This window comes from Hippopotamus amphibius, chromosome 1 (genome assembly GCF_030028045.1).
Source record: "Hippopotamus amphibius kiboko isolate mHipAmp2 chromosome 1, mHipAmp2.hap2, whole genome shotgun sequence".
NCBI classification, from domain to species: domain Eukaryota; kingdom Metazoa; phylum Chordata; class Mammalia; order Artiodactyla; family Hippopotamidae; genus Hippopotamus; species Hippopotamus amphibius.
In genome coordinates this window covers 52,615,688-52,636,548 of record NC_080186.1, presented here as the reverse complement: position 1 = coordinate 52,636,548, position 20,861 = coordinate 52,615,688, and the positions used below count along the sequence as shown (strand labels likewise).

Below are 20,861 nucleotides of genomic sequence, written 5' to 3'. Positions count from 1 at the left end.
CGGTCTAACTTCACCAGTTCATAGGAATTCATCAGACTTTGAGTTGTGGCAAAATGGCTGATAAAAATCCATCGAAAAATGCTGAATAAAATACAACATTTTTAATGAACAGCTGAATTGGCAAGAGAGAAAAGGAAGTCCTTGTAAAACAGAAGGGGGGCGGGGCGGGGGGGTGTGTGTGGAGGGCACAGGAGGAGAGTTCAAAAGGAAAAGAATAACCAGATTTCTCAAATGGGCATTTGCTTGGGTATCACTTCATGCCTAATGGCCTAGAGCCAGGTATTAATAGCCACATATGTAAGGAAGAGAGCTGAAAGCCCTGGGCATCAGGAAGGGAAGAAGGTCCGATCAGAGGCCTCCAGCACAAAGCTAGGAACCCTAAGGGCCAACAAGCCCAGTGACACGTTTGAGGAACAACAAGATGTCAGTGTGGCTGGAAGAGAATGAGCAAATAGGAGAGTAGTCAAAGAACAGATGGGAGCGCTACCAGGGGTCCGCAGTAGAGCATCTTCTCTGGGCCAGGGGGAAGGGAAGACATTGGAGGGTTTTGAGCAGAGGGGTGACATGATCTGACTTATTTTAAAAAAGATCACTCCAGTCTCTGTGCTGAAAATAGACTAAAGGAGAGAAAACAATAGAAGCAGAGATACCGGTTGGGAGGCTAATGCAATAATCTGGAAAGAGACAACAATAGCTTGGACTAGGTTAGCAGTTGGGGTGCTGAGAAGTGAGATTCTAGACGTATTTCTAATGAACTGTCAACAGGCTCTGCTGATAGCTTCTACATGGGGTGTGAGAGAAAAATGGAATCAAAACGCTACGGTTTTAGCCTAAGCAGCTGGAAAGATAGAATTGCTACTGAGATTTAAAAAAAAAAAAAGACTACAGAGGAACAGGTGGGTAGGAATAGAAATCAGAAGTTCAGTTTTAGAGATATCTAGTCTGAGATGCCTATTAGATGTTGCAAGTGGAGATATCAGATACACAGCTGGATACAAAAGTCTGGAGTTCAGGAGAGAAGTCCAGGCTACGCATTTAAATTTGGGAGTCATGAGCATATGGAAGGTATTTAACATCATGACTCCAGATGAGGTTAGAGGAAGGAGATGTAATCTTCTATTTCTTAAGTTGGTGATATGTACAGGGGTCATCATTACTATCATTATTATTTAAAATGGTCTATTTCTTAAACTGGATATACATACATAGGTGATTATTATTATTATTTAAAATGTGCACAGACATTATATATGCTTTAATATGTTTGTATATGTCATTCATGGAAAAGTTTAAAACATAATACTTCAAAAAGTATATCAGTTCCATTCTACCTTAGTTTGTGAAATTTTTGAAATAGCTGATCTGCCTGCATTTTCACTAAATCTGTTTCATCAGAAAGTCTGAATTCTCTTTTCTTATGTGTACTATAATATATTAAAGATTCCAAAATGTAAACATAGCTAGTTATGAAAAATTACACCAGCAGAGCACTTTACAGGTTGAAAATCACTTTTCATATATTATCTCTTTCAGTGAAGGACAGCTTTAAAATGAGAAAACCAAGATTCAAAAAAGTTGACTGAATTGACCAAGATCACAAAGCTAACAAGTGGCAGAACCAAAGTTCAACCCAAGATGTCTCACTGAAGACCTGTTCTTACTTAGTCATTTGTCTTATACTTTGATATCTCCAAAGTAATATTAGTAGATAATAGATTTACCGTTTCCCTATTCTCCAAGAAATTTCCTGTAACTGTCAAACAGCTTTAAATAAAATGAAGATATAAATAGATATTTTGCAGCTGGGAGAGAAGGACAACCTGAGAATAGAACAATGACCACCAGGCTAGTACAGTTCTAAGCTTCATATTGTTGTCTCCAGGAGGCACCATGTATAAGCTGCAGGTGGAATTCAGAAGAAAAAAAAGTAGAAAGAAAGGAAGGGAGGGAGGAAGAGAGGGAGGGAGGGAAAGGAGAGAAAGAAAGAGGGCCTTAAAACTAAAAAGTCTATTCCCCATCCTTCCTTTTCTCCAATTTTGCAGAAACCTGTATATGAAAGAAGGTGTTAGATCAAAATGAGTAGAAAACTATGTGCTTTGTTGTGAATTCTGCAGAAGGCACTAGAAGCTACTGCAAGCAAAGAGAAGCCATGAAACAGAAATGCAATTCAAGTCAGAAATATTTGGGAACACTTAGAGAAAAGAAATAGATGCAAGGAAGAAAATATTAATGAAAAAGGAATAAAGAATTGCTGGATTTCTACTTTAAGCATTGACAATTTGATATTCTATTTTTATCAATGCAACAAACTTGACATAAAACAAGCAACTACTTAAGAAACAGTGTTCATGATGAAAAATAAGGGTAAGAGGCCTCTATGAATAAACATTCTTGAACAGAATTATGCCTGACCATAGAGTAAAGAATATGGCGAGTATTTTCATACTTGGCTTGGACAAAGGACAGTTCACTGCAAGTACATATTTAGTCACTTCCTAAGCACTATTTTTTTCCTATTTTACCTCAACTCGATTTAAAATGATGTAGATAATTTGCACCTGTCACTGAAAGTCAAACATTTTCTTCTTCCAGAAAAACAGGTGTTCTAAGGAATTCATAAGTGCAAAAACAATCATAATCAGATTGATAGGAAAGACACCAAAATGACAGCTAGCTTTTAAAAGTCCAGCAGCCCCGAACACTGCATTTTACTGATACTTTCTGATCAACATTCTCCTTCCATAACTTGTCTACTATGGAAAGAAACTAAAAGGTATAGAGTCCTTTTTGTTCTTTAACAGAAATCATAAATCAATTTTAGCCATTAAATAGCTATGCCAAGACTCAAAGTCATAGCATGCTAATCAAACATTCAAATGTAAAAGTTTATTAGCCCATAGATTTTTTCAAAAGAGAGAAAAAAATTATGCATATGGACAAAGTAGTATGGGAGGCAAAAAAATTAAAATAGCTGATGTAACAAGGTAACATACTACTAAAGTGAAAATGTTAACAGTATCATTCATACAATTTTTTTAAAGAAAAAATACTTTAATCCAAGTTAGCACTTATTAGCTAAAAAAATATTTATTACTGTGCACTTTAAGTTCTCTGATAGGCTGTTGTTGATGATAACTTCAATTCAAAAAATATTTGAAAACCTAAAGGATTTCAGGCCTGAGCTGAAATAAATAAGAAATAAATAAAAGCAATAACTCAAATTTATTTGTCTGAAAATTAAAAAATGGCCCCAAATATTTCCACAACTCAGAAAATGAAATTATTAACACTTCTGATTCCAGGCCATTTCTATCATTGGTCTTTAATCACAAGGCAACATATCATTGACAGAAAATAATAACTTTATAAAATAAACGTTCTTGGGCTTCCCTGGTGGCAGAGTGGTTAAGAATCCACCTGCTAATGCAGGGGACACAGGTTCGAGCCCTGGTCTGGGAAGCTCCCACATGCTGCAGAGCAACTAAGCCCGTGTACCACAACTACTGAGCCTGCACTCTGGAGCCCAAGAGCCACAACTACTGAGCCCATGTGCCACAACTACTGAAGCCCGCACATGTGCCTAGAACCTGTGCTCAGCAACAAGAGAAGCCACCACAATGAGAAGCCTGCTCACCGCAACTAGAGAAAACCCATGTGCAATAACGAAGACCCAACACACACACAAAAAGACCCAATGCAGCCAATAAATCAATCAATAAAATAAAATAATATAAAATAAAATAAAATAAAACACTCTTTCCCTCAAGGAATTAAAGGAAGGTACTGACTATAAGTACATCTAGCCTAACCTTCTCAAATTTCCAGAGCCTTCATCAATGACTTTTAAGGATAAGGAGAATACCAGTTTATAGACACACTCAAAGCAAAATTACTGGGAATAACCACTGTTCAGTGGCCTCAAGCTGGGCCTTTATTATTCTAGACTGAAAACTCCTCATAGTCCACACCCACTCTCCAAGCCTTGGTTGGTTCCATTCCTTCTTTTAACTTTTAAGTTAGGTTAATCACCAGACAAGGGGGTAACTCAATGTACCTGATTTCCCTAGAATTCCTCCAGACCACATGAAAGAGATTTCTGCAAGACAAAGAAGTTTTACACTGCCCATATCAATTTATTTTTAAAAAAAACAAAGAAAAAAACTTCTAACTGCTGAAATTTTCTGAAATTTTTGCCATAGCTGAACAGAATTCTCAAAAGATGTATATTTCAGGTACTATGAATTTTGGAGAGTACCTAAGGATTACAGGTAGATAGGTCTTTTAGCTCCCCTTACAGGATACCATATAATTTCCCTATCCATGGAATTGGCTCTGATTACATTTACTCATTGCTCATTGTAACTAGGTCTCAATAAACATTTCTAAAAAACTCATATAAAACAATATTTTTCCATTTCATTTACTTTACAACATTAGAGGCAGTAGATAACAGAATGACAAGTAAAGGTTTTGGAATCAAACACACCCAAGTTCAAATCCTTGCACTACTTTGATCAAGCTGTAGGGCCACGGGTCAGTTACAGATCCTACCTAAATCTCAGATCCCTCTTAAGCAAGATGGAGATAAATTCCTCCCATTGAGTTGTGAGGAGTAAACTCAACACTACATGTAAAGCTTTAGCCTAGTGCCTTGCTTATGGCAAGTCCTCAAATGCATCCATTTCTGATACTTCCTTAGGCTCAGTTAGGTATTCTTTGCCACATCCCCTCAACTCTACACCATATCGACTGATCTGCACACAAAAGGAAATACAAAGGGCTATTTTATTTAAACCCTTTTAAATAAGAAATACTGAATTGCTTTTCTAACTTTTTTATACAATTTTATAGTCTTTGAAGAAAGTAGTATTAATTAACCGCTTTAACAGAATGTAGGTATCACTTTATGATCAATCTTGATCACATCCATCTAATGACCTAAGACATCCATATTCCCTTACCAAGAAGACTGCCAGTAAAGAGCAAGCATTAATAGTCAAAATATGAGTACATTTTAATGAAAAGCAGTATTCCCTTGAATAATTTTAAAGCTACAATCAGGCTACATGAGCAACAACTCTAAAGATTTAGCAACAAAGCACAGATTGAGTTGAAGAGATTTTACCTGCCATTTAGCTGAGATGAGGGAAGAGAGAAGTGAATACTGCTCTGCCCCCTGTGTTTAGGTCTCCCCACATCCCCTACAGGAAAGGACCAATAGCAGTGCTGCTATTAGAGTCGGCAACTCCCTAATAGGCTTGACCAACCCTGGACAGGTGTACATCAGGAAAATGAAGACATCAGGATCAACTTTGGATAAACAGATTCAAGCAGTAAATCTGACAGATGCAGGCTCAATCCTGACTTTGTCATCTCCTGGTTGTATAGCCTTGGGCAATTTCTTAAGCTTCCATATAATTTGGGAATAAAATTTATGACTGTTTTAAGGATTACACGAGAATAGTGTACATTAGGCAGATAACAATATCTGGCGTAAACATTCGTTTCTCCATTATGACTCTGACGGGCACATGCCACCTCCTCCTGAAGACCTGAAATACTGAGAATCCCTTCCAGGAAAGAGTGAAAATCAGGACTGGGTTTTTGCCAACAGTGCCACAAAGGGAAACTCTGCACATCATATTCTCCTTGTGAAAATTCATAACGTACATTAGGATATTAATAGCTCAGATAATTCTTACAGTAAAGAAATCTATTTGATTTTGTTTAACTTCGTGCTTTCTAAATTTATTTGACCCTTTGTTCTTCGTGATAACTATTCCACTTTGCATCTTGAAAAATGCTACTATAGCAAATCAGTCTGTTCAAATTGCTGAAGGAGAGGGGTTGGGGTGCGAAAAAATGTCAAAATACTCCACCATATCTCATCCCTTTCCAGGTTTCAAAAATTTTCAAAAAACAACCTTAAAGATTATTTTTTGTTTTGTGCCACAGACGTGTTTTGAAGACCCATCAAAAGACCATTCTCAACCTTTGTGGTCTCAGAACTCCTTTACACTCTTAAAAATAATTAAGGGTGGAGGAATAGGGATTAAAAAAGGGCACAGGAAATCTTTGTGGGTGACGGAAATGTTCATTATCTTGACTGTAGTGATGATGGTATCGTGGTTAAATTTTATGTGTCACCTTGGCTAAGCTCTGGTGCCAGTTGTTTGGTCAAACTCTGGTCTCCATGTTACTGTGAAGGTAATTTGTAGATGTAATTAACACCTACAATCAGCTGACTTTAAGTATAGGATGTTACCCTTGATAATGTGCATGGGTGCCATCTAATCAGTTGAAGATGATGCAAAAACTGAGGTTTCCTGGAAAAGGAATTCTGCCTTAAAACTATAACAGAAATCCTACAACTTGCCATACAAATTTCAGAGTCTAGACTTTAATGTCAACACTTGCCTGAGTTTCCAGCCTCCTGGTCTGCCCTACAGATTTCAGGCTTGCCAGCAAACACATCAAATTGTATACCTTACATATGTGCAATCTATTGTATGTTAATTATAGCTCAGAAATTACTGAGATCTCACAGCTTTTGTTTATGTTGTTCTCTCTATTAATATCTGCTGACATCAACTGAATTGGGAAATAGCACTGAGAATAGCACTGAGAAACTTTTTAAATATTTAAGATATGTAATATATTAACATATTTTTTACCTAGTGATGTATATTTTAAAAAGTTATATTTTCTAAAACAAAAATTGTGAGAAGAGTGGTATTCTTAAAGAAATTTTTACAAATATCTTTAATATCTGGCTTAAAAGAAGACAGCTGAATTTTAATATCTGCTTCAGCATTCAGTGTGTTGCCATATGTTGCTTTGGTTGAAATATATAAAGGAAATCTGGCCTCAATAAGATATATATTTAGAAAATGGGGGAGTATTTTAATAGCACCTTCAGCCCATTCTTTGATAATACACCAAAACTTGACAAGTGGTGATTTCTTAAAGATCAGTTGCAATGTGGAATCTGAAACAACATCAACAAACTTTCAGATACTGTTTCATTAAAATCTATTGATCAATCTTGAATTTTGAATGGATTTTTTTAATTTATATATTATTGTGCCATACTACACATTGATCTTCAGAAAATACTGATTCACAGTTATGCAGATCTTCTAAACATTGACATATAACATTACACGATATCAAAAAAGTCATATTTATTAATATCGCCAACAATCTAATCAGAGAAGTATTTAAATACTGGAAAATTTCAAGCTTATGGTAAAACACAAATTTTTCCAAAATTCTAATTTTTGCTTGAAAGTTCAAATTTTATCATCAGCAACAAATGTTGTCAGTTGTTTTCCTTGAGATAACAGGCTCACTTCATTCACTTCAAGGAAATGTCTACCAAATACCTAAGTCTGAACAATCATAATTTTTCTGTCAGTTATTCCTTCAAAAATAAATATGGTATCCTAGACTGGTGGCTGCCAAAGGCAGGGGGGTGCAGGGTGGACAAAATGTGTGAAGAAGATCAAAAGGTGCAAACTTTCAGCTATAAAATAAGTAAATCATAAGGATATAAACTACAGCATGGTGACAATAGTTAACAATGCTGTATTGTATACCTTAAAGTTGCTAAGAGAGTAGATCCTAAACGTTCTCATCACAAGAAAAAAAAAATTATAACTACGTGGCAATGGATGTTAACTAGACGCATTGCAGTGATCATTTCATAATACATAGAAATATCAAATCAGCATGCTGTACCCCTGAAACCAAAACTAATGTATATCCAAAAAATTAGCTCTCAAAAATTTTTGTGAATGAGAGCAAAAAATTAAAAAATAAAATAAATTTTGAAAGTTAAAATGCTGCTCTATATTAAAAAGTGGCTAGTTTGTCCTACAAATGTTTTTCCTCAAGACAACCATGATACTTTAGTATATGGCAGAAGTGCTATATAGTACATCCCATTTTGTCACACAATATTAAAAAGATATGCATTTAAAGGTCAAATTTTACTTAAATTAGTTTTTATTGAACTTTCTTAAGTGAGGCTGGCATTTTTGTTGTTGTTGCAAGCACATGGCAGAGAAGAATGCAATGACTACTAGTAGAGTTTGGTGCCACTGCCCTGTTTCACACAAAGGCACCAGCAGGTTTAGCCTACCACTGCTTATGCATCATTAGTGCAAATGCCAACATGGTGAAAGGGCTAATACATCTTAGTATTATTATGTAAGTTGCTTGGACATTATAGACCCCCTGCAAGAGACTCAGGGACCCACAAACAAAACTCTGAGAGCCATTATGCTAAATAAATACACTTAGCTGCTGAAAGGATAATAGGCATATTAATAGCTCCACAAGCAAGCTTTTTTTTTTTTTTTTTTTTTTTGGCCTCACCACATGGCTTGCAGGATCTTAGCTCCATGACCAGGGATCAAACCTGTGCCCCCAGCAATGGAAGCACGGAGTCCTAACCACTGGACCACCAGGGAATTCCCAAGGTGGAGAAATCTTGACTAGAAACAGAGAGCTGAGGAACTTGCCTCAAAGCTGCATGTGCACAGTAAGTTCACTTTTACTTTATATGATTTTTAGAAGGGATAAATTTATATGTATCTTGACATTAATCAGTAAAATTTACATATCATTCTGATTATCATGGACAGTCTATATAATGTGAACTCTATATTAAGTAGCTTCAAATTTCTAAGCTACTTTCTAAAAACTCAATGTAGTATTTACATTTTCTTCAATGTAAAACTAAGCAGAAACAGATGAGAAGTTTTAAAATGGCTCACTTTCAATTTAAACACTGCTAAATAATGAAGGGTAGTATTTTTATTTATAATGCCAGAAAATTGTAATTCTAGTGAAATTTACCACATACAATATTGGGATAAACGTTTATAACCACTGTACCATCTGATTTTAACATTTAGGACCTTGAAAGATTCACTGGGAGAAAATAATATAGATATTCAGAATTTAATACCCATTAATGATTCCTTTCAATAAAAAATATTGTCTTTTGATGGAATCAAGATGACTGTCAATCACAGGTTAAAAAGAAAAACCCAAAAAAATGTTGATTTAGGAGCTTTTTAAAATAAAGCAGAGTGCATACTAACACACAGAAAAAAACATTTTCAGCTATACTTAAATTCGGGTCACAGAAACATATATACTAGTCACCCATGTTATAAAATTACATCTCAAGCCATATAATTTAAACTGTATAAAACCAAAATTAAATCAAAGAAGGTCAACTTACTCGATCTGCTAATCCTCCAGGAACTATAGTCCTCACAACTACACCACTTGATTTTCCTCCAACTATTCCAAAACCTAATCCAGAGCCATCATTAATGAGCTCAACATCTTCAATATGGCCCCAACGAACCTACAAATTAATAGCAAAAGAAGCAAAGTGTTAGTAAAGCACATACATTCATTGCTTACAAATACAGTAATTACTAAAGTAACAGATACACAACAAATTTAACATTCATATAACTAATCAAGTCAACTTTCTAGATACTCAGAGATATGTAAAGATGATCATATGGTCCCTGCCCTTAAGGATTTTATAATCTGGTAGAGAGAGAAACTAAAACATAAACAATTAAAATATAAGGCAGAATATTGGACCGTAAGACACTGCAGCTCTAAGAGAACTGAAACACAGTCTCATTCCCCAGTCTATGCCTGATACCTCGCACAGTGACAAGCACCTAGTAGGAACCAATAAATATGTGTGCTTATCTGAATTAAAAGAGAATCATAAAATATTATAAAGATGGGAGGGGTGCAGAGAAAAGAGGTCAAACACAATGAAAAATTATGGAAAGCTTCAAGGAAAAGGTAGGTAGCATTTTAATTGTTCTACAGAGAAAAAAAGACATTCAAGCAAAAGGGAAATTTAAGAGCAAAGCTAGGCTCAGATACATGGGAATAACTGAAGTCTTTAGAAGAGGTAACAACAGGAACAAAGCAGTGGTTTAGAAAGATTAATCTGGCAGCAATGTGAAGCATGAGATGGTGAGAAGGAAACAAAGTGACCAGAATAACTGAAGATACTGATGAAGGGGAAGAAAGGAGGCCCAACTGAAGATATTAGCAATAGGATTATACAAATCAGACTAAGAGATGTAAGCATTTTTTCCACTAATAGCAGGTTCCATCAGACATATGGATTAAATTCACATAATCCACCTGCAGAGCAAGACTCCCCCTGAAAACATTAGGGCATACTTATTACTTAGTTTTTCTATTACACTAAATTGGAAAGTTACTATGCAATGTTAAAATAACCAGAGATACTGGGCTGTTTAATAAATTCACCCTTGGAATGATACCTAGTATCCGGGAAGAAACAATGTTTGCTAAAATGCCAGAATTAGGAAGAAACAATGTTTGCTAAAATGCCCGAATTAGGGACAGCAGTTAATATTCAGAGTATTTATTCTGCCCTGGGCATTGTGCTTAGCTCTTCACATGCATTCTTGTTTAATCTTCACAATATCTCTGTGAACTAGACACTGTTATTAGTTCCAAGCAACAGATGAGGAAACTGAGGTGTGGAAAAGTCCAGGCATCTGCCCAGTAAGGCTCAGCTACAAAGTAAGAACTGGATTTCATTCCACCTTAGACTGACTCTGGAGCCCTTGTTCTTAACCACTATGCTAAGCAACTTCCTACTTTGTTCATTCTATTTATTATGTAAATTTTGCTGTATAAATATTACTGATTACAACAGGGAAAATGTCTATACATTACTGTTGTGACCTTCTACTGTACCCAGACAGTCTATTTTTTCTTTTGTCCCAATGAATGAAAATTAAATAAATCGGCTAGCACTTAGTGTTATAAGAAAATAAGATTTATTAGCTTGCGTTTTGAAGATGCAGGTCAAAATCTGTAAAATGTTACAAAGCAAGTTTAAAGAGTCCCAAAGGAATATAACTTTTATTCTATAATTGTGCAGTATCCATAATCTAGTCATAAACATCCAATATAATTTATAAAAATAATGTTTTTGAAACAAATAACAAAATCTTACTTAAGATACTCAATAGTAAATCTCTAATAAAAACTCTCAGTTAATTAATTAAGTGGTTACATCACCAAGGAATTCCTTCCATCACCAAACAAATTATACCCAATACTACAATTTGCCCTCTATATTAAATACTAATCTTAAACAAGGAGAATCATAGAACAAAACAAAAACCCTCCATGAAATATCTTGTTTAACATGCTAATGCTGCATTTAGAGATATAATCATCTTTCTTGAACTATGACAAGTAAAATGACACCTTCTAAATGTCTTTACACTTCTTAAAATCAAAGGTATAATTCAAAATTAAGTATTTTTTCCAAATTTGCAACTCACTGTTTCAGGCAGAGTTGCATCAGTTAGGCTGGTAGAAGTGCTGCTTTTTGTGTGGACTGGTTCCCTGGCCACAACCAGATGCAAAGATCCAGTGGTTTGTTGTAGTAATGCAATTGCTTGCTGGTGGGAAATGTTCTGATCCAGTGGCGTGTGATTAATAGCCAATATTTGGTCATTTTCCTTTAACCTTTGATCCCTTGATGAAATAAGAAAATTTTAAGTGATGTAACAGCCTGATTCTTTAAATCTAGCCATTTGGCTAGAAAAACAAGCAAAAACAACGTAGAGGGCCCCACTGCTAAAGTTTTGCAAGTATGGACATTGCCCTCACTGTGGCCCCAAACCTGTGCTCCTGAACCCCTTCCAATCTGACTTCCACATGTACCATAGAGGGCTATATGTTCACGAATAACCTCCTCTCTAACAGATTCACTCTGTCTCCATTGTCCTTTACTTCTCCAACATTTGACAATAGACGTCAAACTTTCCTTGAAAATCAAGAGAGATTATTTCCAAATCTATATCTGAGCCCTTCCCTCTGTCCCAATCACCAGTTTCCCAACGGCTGACCAAGGTAAAAAGGATTTTTTAAAAGAAAATTTTAAAAGAAATTAGCAAAATCTTAAGAAAAAGAAAGCACTGTTATAGTTACTATTTACTGAGCACTTATTATGAGCTGGGAACTGTGCTAAATGCTTTCTAGGCATTATCTCCTTTATTCCTCACAACCACCTTTTAAAGTGCTTAAATTTGATGTGTAAGAAATTAAAGCAAACTTAGCATCTTATCTAAGTAGTCTAATTCTAAACCATACTCTTTAACTTCTTAAAGTGCATAGTGAGAGTAGGATTTACTCTGGTTTACTGTATTTGACTTCATTATCTCCTAAACACCCCTCCTCTCTTCATTATGACCACCACAATTCTTTCTTATCTTTCTCTATCTCTCTTGCATCCAGCCATCTCCTCTTTTCTATTCCCAATGTCAACTATCCAGTTGAGATCCTTATCTAATACCTAAAACCTAACCTGTAAATTCCTCAAGGTTCACTATTCTAAGCTCTTTTCATGCTGATATTTCCCAGCTCAGAAGTATATAATGACTGTCTATGGTTGCTGACCAATAAGGAGAGAGTCAAAAGAAAGTAAACAAACTCTTGTCATGACTGTTTTATAAAAGAACATCTTTAACCTTCAAGATAAAAAAATCTCCCTGAGAAGGGATTCATCTCAGAATACAGAAGTCTAACTCATAACTTTAGAATTATGAAAATTCCATTATATTTTTTCTCAGATCACAGCAGATTCAGCCAAATTTCATCATGGACCAGAATTTGGTAACTTTTGACCTCTAGGACACAATGTAAACTTGGTTGGTATTCAAAGGCCTCTACATTTGGCCCCAAAGAACTCTTCCAACTTGGCTTCCTCCCTATACAAACCCCTTTGCCAACTATTCTGATTTACTCTCTCCCTCTCAAACATGTCTGGTATTTCCTGCTTTTGTGTAAATGGTTTTCTCCATCTCTAATGCCCTCCACTCTGCTCAGCAAAATTCAATCCACCTTCCACACTGCAACTGAGTGTCTCCCTCTCTGTCTTTCCCTTTCTTCACTGATTACCTCATTACCATGGTGCTCTGAGCCACTTGTTTATCACTCACTGAACATTCATTTATACTAAGTATGCTGTCCACAGAGCTAACTACATCCTTCCCTATCCGATGTAAGTTTTCTGGGCACAAGGATTCATACATTTTAGATTCTCCTTTGGAACTAACAAGTTGGATATTTCTATTTTTGATGCCAAAATTGTGGGTGGCTCCCAGATTAGATCATGTTTCATTAAAAATGTTGCTTATATATCCTTTTATGACTATTAGGAAAGGCTTATGTTATATTAGAGAATAAGAATAAGATATACTCTAAGACCTTGTCTTTATAAAAAGAAAATATTCTAGGGTATTCCCTGGAAGACCAGTGGTTAGGACTTAGTGCTTTCACTGCCATGGCTTGGGTTCAATTCCTGGTTGGGGAATTAAGATCCCATAAGCCACATGGCACTGCCAAAAATATATATATAAAGAAAAGAAAACATTCTAATGTATTTCCTATAGTTGTTTTCAGAGTGTTCAAAGTCCAAGAGCTGGGTTTTTTTTATTTTTTTGGGGGGGGTATTATATTTCTATATTTTATATCATAGGTATGTATTACTTTCATAATGATTTTCATAATTTTGAAATACATATTTTTAAAATTGAGAATGTTGCTTGTAAACTTGTCCCTAGTCCTAAAGAAATTTTTTTTAATAAACCTTTTTTTTTAAGGTGGAAAGAGAAAGAGCAGCTTTATTCTTCACCAGGCAAAGAAGGAACACAGCAGGCTAGTGCCTCCAAAAACTGTGCCAAGAAACATTTGCTTTTAAATGTGACCACTACAGGACAATATCCAGGAATCACCTTCCATTTTCCCATCTCCTACATCATCCTTTCTCTAACTTCTTCACCTAAATTCCTATTCACAGCTTGTTCATTAAGGGAAATTTCTTAATTAATCCCAAATGAATGAGTTACTCTTGAATATTTTTGACCCTGATATAACTCATTTTGCATAAAGCAGTCCTTAATTTACTGACAAATTTTCTATTTTCTGGAAATCAATCTATTTTAATCTACCTTTCCCTCTACCCAGTAGATTTCCAGGACATCTCATTTCTTTCCAATTAGTATCTGCCTAGGGAATATAAATTCAACCCAAAATAAGCAAGCTGCAGAGGAGAAGTCTCCTGGAAAATATGATTTTGATGCATTCTAAAGTTGAATAGTATTCATTTTACTGCTACTATTACTTATAATTTAATTCTCTCATTTCATATACATATATAATTGAATTCACACTTTCCATTCAAGGGGAGACCAGTTCCTCTCTCTCTCCACTGCAACATTCAGAAATAATGGATCTCCATGACTTTGAGAGCCAACGAGTGTTAGGCAAGCTCCTAAAATAAGACAGTTCTATGTGGAAAGTCCTCAGGAGAAAGGAAGATTATTGAATATGATCTAGAAGGTCCTGCATGGCCAGCCCCTACCTCTCACCAGTCCCTTCTTGTATTGCCTTGCACTAAGCTCCCACACCAGATGAATACCAGACACACTCCAAAGATATCAGCTGTGTTCCACCTCTTCTCAGGACTACTGGTAAAGCATCTATTCCTCTCCCAGGCACCTTCTGCCCTCTGTGGACGCATTCAAGCACCACTGCCTCTGGAAAGCCACCTGACTCCCTAGCCTTGGTCAAGGGTCTTTACACACTCAAATATGAAACTCCTCTTTTTGGAGGTGCTCACCTCAATATGCACTTACAGACCTATTAGTACAGAGTAACTGAGACATAAGAATGGACCACAGAAAGGTTGAAACATTGAAAATATACTAAAAACTACTGAATTGTACACCTTAAAATGGTGACATGTATGTCATGTGAATTATATCCCAATAATGATTTTTAAGTTAAAAAAGTTAAAAAGAAAAGTTGGGCCAATCAAAATTAAATAGGCTTTTTGTCAAGGGACTTCATAATCTCAAACAAGCTAATATTAAGTGACTCTAAGTCCAGGTTTACCCTGAGTTGTCTAGGTTTGCCAGAATAGTCCTAGTTTATACCTGCTATCTCAGTGTCATCTCTCACCCCCAAAACTGTCCCAACTGGGACCATAAATTACATGATTACCCTAAGTATGTGTATCCAGTCTCCAAGAACAGAACGGAGTTTCTCAAATATAGCTGATCATTGATATGGCTCCTCAGAACATTCTTGAGGAAATGCTACATTAGATGGTAGACTAAAAGTCATGGAAATCCATTATTTCTGAACTTTCAGTTGGGGAGACTAGAACAGATCCACAGTGAAGAGATAACATGAATTCAAAAGTATATTATTGAGAATTTTTTTGTAATAGTTATGCTACTGCTGCTAGTTTTCTAACAGGCAATAGTAATATAATGAATAATGTGATTTTTAAGTGATTAATAAACTAAAGAGCTGAAATCAAATAGAGACAAAATACAAGTCTTGCACACAACCCTTAAAAAAATAAAACCCAGACATAAGTACAATAGCGGGAGATCACATAGACTTGAGAGGGGTTTTCATTGATAATAAGTGAAATAATCAACAGTGTGTTATGACCACCAAAAAAGTTGTCATAATCTCAAGTTTAATAAACAACATCGTATACAGAATGTGAATTTCAACATGCCCATCTTACTGGTTAGACCATAGCTAAAACATCATGTTCAATTGTGAGAGCGCGTGCTGGAGTAGAAAGAGCACTAGTTTTGCCATTGGACAGTCTTGGAATCACATCATGGTTCCAGCATTAATAGCTCTGTGACTATAGGTAAACCACTGAACCTCTCTGAAATTCATCATTCTCATCTATAAAATGGAATAATAATACTAGACTGCTGCCACAAGTATATGTGAGAATATCTGCAAAAGGCCTGAAAAATGCATAGGAGGAGAAAGTGTTAGCTGCTATTGTTAACTGTTTTGTATGACTAGTTTCTTATTCTCTTTATAATAATGTCTTCAGAATTGTCAGAAAAAAACCAGCAAAACACAAAATGAACACCCTTCCTCACCTGCCAGCTATACTCCCTGGCTGTACTTCCTTCACGAAGATGTCAACTTCTCCCAGATTTTGACCTCTAAGGGCCACCACACTGAATCCAAGGCCTCCAGTTGAGGGTCGTTCTATATCTATATATTCAATTTGCCGGCCCTAATGAAGAGGGATTAAAAAAAAAAAAAAGTCAGTGAAGTTTACATTTAACTGACATACCCTTTCTGAAGAACTGAAATTTCTATTTTGTGACTAGCCCCAAAATAGCTTCTCCTAAGTTATTTCTAGAAAACCAAATAAACTCAGCATTTCAGTAATAAATTGTTTATGGAAATCCTCTCACTTGATGATTTTCAGAAGAACATACGAGGGCATGTGCTGCATTCTGCAACCTCAGGGAATTGAAGAGGTATTTTCACACTTCATTCAGAGTATGAGATGAATCCCAAGCTGGATGAAAATTCCTGAGAAAAAATGTCTTTTCCCACAGTAAATTCTAAATGACTTTTTACACTGAATTTCCCTAAATTCTCTTGAAGCAAAATATATTTTTAGGGAATTCCCTGGTGGTCCAGTGGTTAAGACTCTGAGCTTCCAATGCAGGGGGTGCAGGTTCAATCCCTGGTCAGGGAACTAAGATCCTACATGCTGCTCAGAACAGCGAAAAATATACATATATATGTATACATATATTTTGTTTTCTTTTAAATGAGGAAAGTAAATTAGATTTAACAAAAATATACTAGTGTTGAGCCCTAAGTCAGAAGAAGCTGCATTTTTTAGGGTTCTGTTTTTAATTCTATCATGATAAATTAATATTCCATTTTATTAGGTTCATTCAAAAGATTATGGAAAGGCCACCATTCAAACGGGTCTACCTGTGACAAACATTTTATTATTTTGGTTAATAATTGCATTTATGACATGATAACTTCATAAATGTAATCAACTAATAAAAGCATCACATAAAATAATTAGTCAAATTAAGGGGATAGAGCAGTAAAATCAAAAAAGAAATTAGGTACAGAACATTATTTAATTATTACACCTTAAATAGATTCTTTTTAACTTTCAAACTCAAGTTTCATTTTTTAGGTTACTTGTTAGAAGGCACAGTGAACAAAGAGAAAACTAACACATCCAAAATTCAATTGTCTATAATTTAATTTTTAATAGGTAATAAGGATTGCTAAAATTTATTACTCTTTCAAATGTTTCCCTAGATGTGCCAAATTATATTCATTCTAACTCCTATTAATTCTATTTTGATAAAAAATTAAAAATAGTTTCAAAGGAGTTACATCACTTCTGGTAGACATGCTGATTTTCCTCCTATGAGCAAAACCATAAGAATCCTTTTCCTTACAAGTGTACAGATGTGTCAAATTGGAGTCACTGTCTTAAAAACTCCTCACCACCCACATGGATATTTTCCTTATGTAATTTTAAATGAATAAGTTTCCAACACACAGATTAGAAAATAGTATCAATTCCTCCTAACAATATAAAACCACAAGCAAACAAAACACAGAGTAGCACATTTTTTTTTTTGGCACACGGGCTTAGTTGCTCCACGGCATGTGGGATCTTCCTGGAGCTAGGATCAAACCCGTGACCTCTGCATTGGTAGGTGGATTCCTAACCACTGCGCCACCTAGGAAGCCAGAGTAGCACATTTTAAAAGCAAAAAGAGTGAGTATAGATTTCTTTTTTAACCTACAACAGGAGAAATAAAACTGAATATTCCCATGACAAGCTATAACTTTACCTGAGCCATCTGTTGCATGATTGAGTTAAAATCTTCATTTCCCGACTTTGGGGTCCAAGGAAATAACCCAGATACAGTCAAGTTATTAGAGGACCTATGGGTATTCCCATTAGTAATGGCACCATCAGTGAACACCAATAAACCTTTCCTAGAAAAATCAAAGTTGGCTGAACAATCTGACGGTAGATGGCTGAGCTGTTGGAGAAAAAAAAAACACAAAATTATCAACAGAAATCAATAGACACAATATATTTCTATTTATTAAATATTATATTTTGTCCATCACATGTATACTGGTATGCTAAATATATACACATGAAAAAAATAAGATACAGATACATGAATCTGTGTGTATAAGGCTATATACATTTTTTATTTAGTATTACACAAAATGTTTAATTTGTTCTCATTTCCTGCCTTCTACCACTACCTCAACTTAATAGCATGTTTGACAGCTCATTACACTTCAGATACACAGACACATTCAGTCATATAAACATGTATGTAAGACACCTAGCCCTTCTGCATTTACCTATACATTTCCACATGGGGAGCCACAAAAGATCTGCAGGTGGTATTTAACAAAAATAACTCAGTATTTATTAAGTGTTTGGTATAAGCAAAGCACTATACCAAAACTCTTACATAATATCTCATTTAATCCTTATAATAGCCCTAGGAGATATTCTTATTTTGTGAACATGAGAACTGAGGCACACAGGGATTAAGTAACTTGCCTAAGATTAGCAGCAAATGAATTTTAGAGCCACTTAAACACTAGTTTAAAAAAAATTGGGGGAGAATCCAGTAATTAAGGAAAAAGGAAAAATTGAAGTTAATTTTTAAAATATCATCGGCTGATACGAATGCCAACATATTGGAATAAAAGTAACATCAAGAACAAATGTCAGGGCTTCCCTGGTTGCGCAGTAGTTAAGAATCTGCCTGCCAATGCAGGGAACATGGGTTTGAGCCCTGGTCCGCAAAGATCCCACACACCGTGGAGCAATTAAGCCTGTGCGCCACAACTACTGAGCCTGTGCTCTAGAGCCCATTAGCCACAACTACTAAGCCTGCATGCCACAACTACTGAAGCCCATGTGCCTAGAGCTCGTGCTCCCCGAGAAGAGAAGCCACCACAATGAGAAGCCCATGCACTCCAACAAAGAGTAGCCCCCACTCACCACAACTAGAGAAAGCCCACGCAGAGCAACAAAGACCGAACACAGCCAAAAATAAATAAATAAATAAATAAATTTATTTTAAAAATAAGAAGAACAAATGTCAATAGGACTTCATAGAAAAAAACCAACACCCATAGAAACTCTATGAAAACACTGATAGGAAAAAAAATCACAGGGATTTTATAGTTGAATGAATAAGATATGATTCTATATATAACAATTGCAAACTATATAAGCATAAAGGATTGTTATTATGATGGAGTGGTTGGTTAAGTCCACTCTTCATCCAGTAAGAGTGACAGATTTGTAGTGACCTTTCCCAATTTCTATTCCTACCAATAGCATTCGCTGCTATAATGTACTCATTCCATGATCAGAGAATACAGAAATCTAACTTTCAATATAGGGAGTATTAAAATTCTGGTATAAATTTTGATCTAGAGAAAGAAAAGAAAGACATATGTGCAGAATTTAATTCTTAGTTATACAAAAATCACTAGCTAAATATTCATGGATAGGCATTTTGGTTTATCAGCAAAAAAGCATTTTTTCCCAAATTTTGTTAATTTTCATGTAACAACTCTGCTACATTATCTTCAATTACATTTAAAATTCTGCCTGAATTTAATCTATAAGAGAGCTACTATTCGAGCTCAGCTTCTAGAATAGATGATTTAAATTTGCCATCCCTGACCCCAAAACAGAACAACCAAGAGGACAGTTACAACTTAATTTACATCACTCCAAACATCCAGAGATGTTATGTGTCCTGTAATTTTGAAGAAAATGCTGAGAATTCTAAAAGTATCTGACTTTTACATAAATAAGTACAAAAACTATATTTCAAAGCCAAACACAAAACTGATTATTAACACTTTAAAACTATCCATGCCAATGCTACTTACAGGTCACTAGTCCCAATACAGTCTCTTTGCTGAATTAACAGTAGACAGTTTGTATCTATCTCCTTTTATTTTTCTTTGCTGGTTTGAATATATCAACATGTAAAACCCTGATGGGTAACTTACTTGCCCCTTCAGTTGCTTGATGGACTGTTGAAGTGTGAGTATCTGGTTGAAGAGAGGGCTCTTTAGTGTCTCATAAAACAAAGAGAGCTTCTCATTCTGCGAAGTGTCACCCTTCTCCTGCAATTTCATTTTCAAGCGATCAAGAACTTGCAGGACCTGCAGTTTATCTTGTTTGAAGAAGGATAATCAGAGTACAAGTTAAATCCCATTGTTTATTCCATTTTTTAATAATTTAGTGACAAAAGTATATATCTAGTTTACCTGTAGCAGGATTTTCAGGCATTTTGAATTATTGTCTTCAATCACTTTTAAAGAAACCTAAAGAAAAAAATTTAAGTAAAAAAAAAAAAAGATTTCCATTAGTGTATGCAAGTCTATAGTCCTATAAAAAATTAATTAAATAAAACCTCAAGAGCGTTCTTCATCAAAGACTTCACTCAGGAAATTCAAATTAAAAGCCACTACACTGACACTAAGATGGCTAAAACTAGAAAGCAAAACAACAGATAATACTGTTGACAAAGATGTGAAGCAACTGGAAGTCTGATATGTTGCTAGTAGGAATGTAAAATGGCACAAACACTTTGAATAATTGTTAGGCAGTTTTTTGAAAGTTAAAACTGCACTTACTATACGACCCAGCATTCCTAAATACTTACCCAAGAGAAATGAAATTACATGCCCACAAAAGGCTTATACAAGAATATTCAGGGAATTCCCTAGTGGTCCAGTGGTCAGGACTTGGCGCTTCCACTGCCGAGGACCTGGGTTCAATCCCTCGTCTGGGAACTGAGATCCCACAAGCCAAGGGGCACAGCCAAAAAGGCAAAAAACCAAACAACAACAACAACAACAAAAGGATGTTCATAGCATTTTTATTTATA

The 20,861-nt window shown here is 35.4% G+C and overlaps 1 protein-coding gene across 6 annotated transcripts in view; it reads right to left on the bottom strand.

The window, feature by feature from the left end:
• PATJ (PATJ crumbs cell polarity complex component) overlaps positions 1 to 20,861 on the bottom strand; it is a 335,749-nt gene that overhangs the window by 304,156 nt on the left and 10,732 nt on the right. For all 6 annotated transcript variants that reach the window (XM_057712781.1, XM_057712798.1, XM_057712772.1 and 3 more), the window contains exons 2-7: positions 20,239 to 20,295; positions 19,978 to 20,144; positions 17,766 to 17,960; positions 16,017 to 16,156; positions 11,376 to 11,571; positions 9,254 to 9,382 (exon numbers count right to left, since the gene is read on the bottom strand). In XM_057712781.1, the coding sequence (XP_057568764.1) occupies positions 9,254 to 9,382; positions 11,376 to 11,571; positions 16,017 to 16,156; positions 17,766 to 17,960; positions 19,978 to 20,144; positions 20,239 to 20,260 (849 nt within the window). In that variant the 5' untranslated portion in view covers positions 20,261 to 20,295. The remainder of the gene's footprint in view (positions 1 to 9,253; positions 9,383 to 11,375; positions 11,572 to 16,016; positions 16,157 to 17,765; positions 17,961 to 19,977; positions 20,145 to 20,238; positions 20,296 to 20,861) is intronic.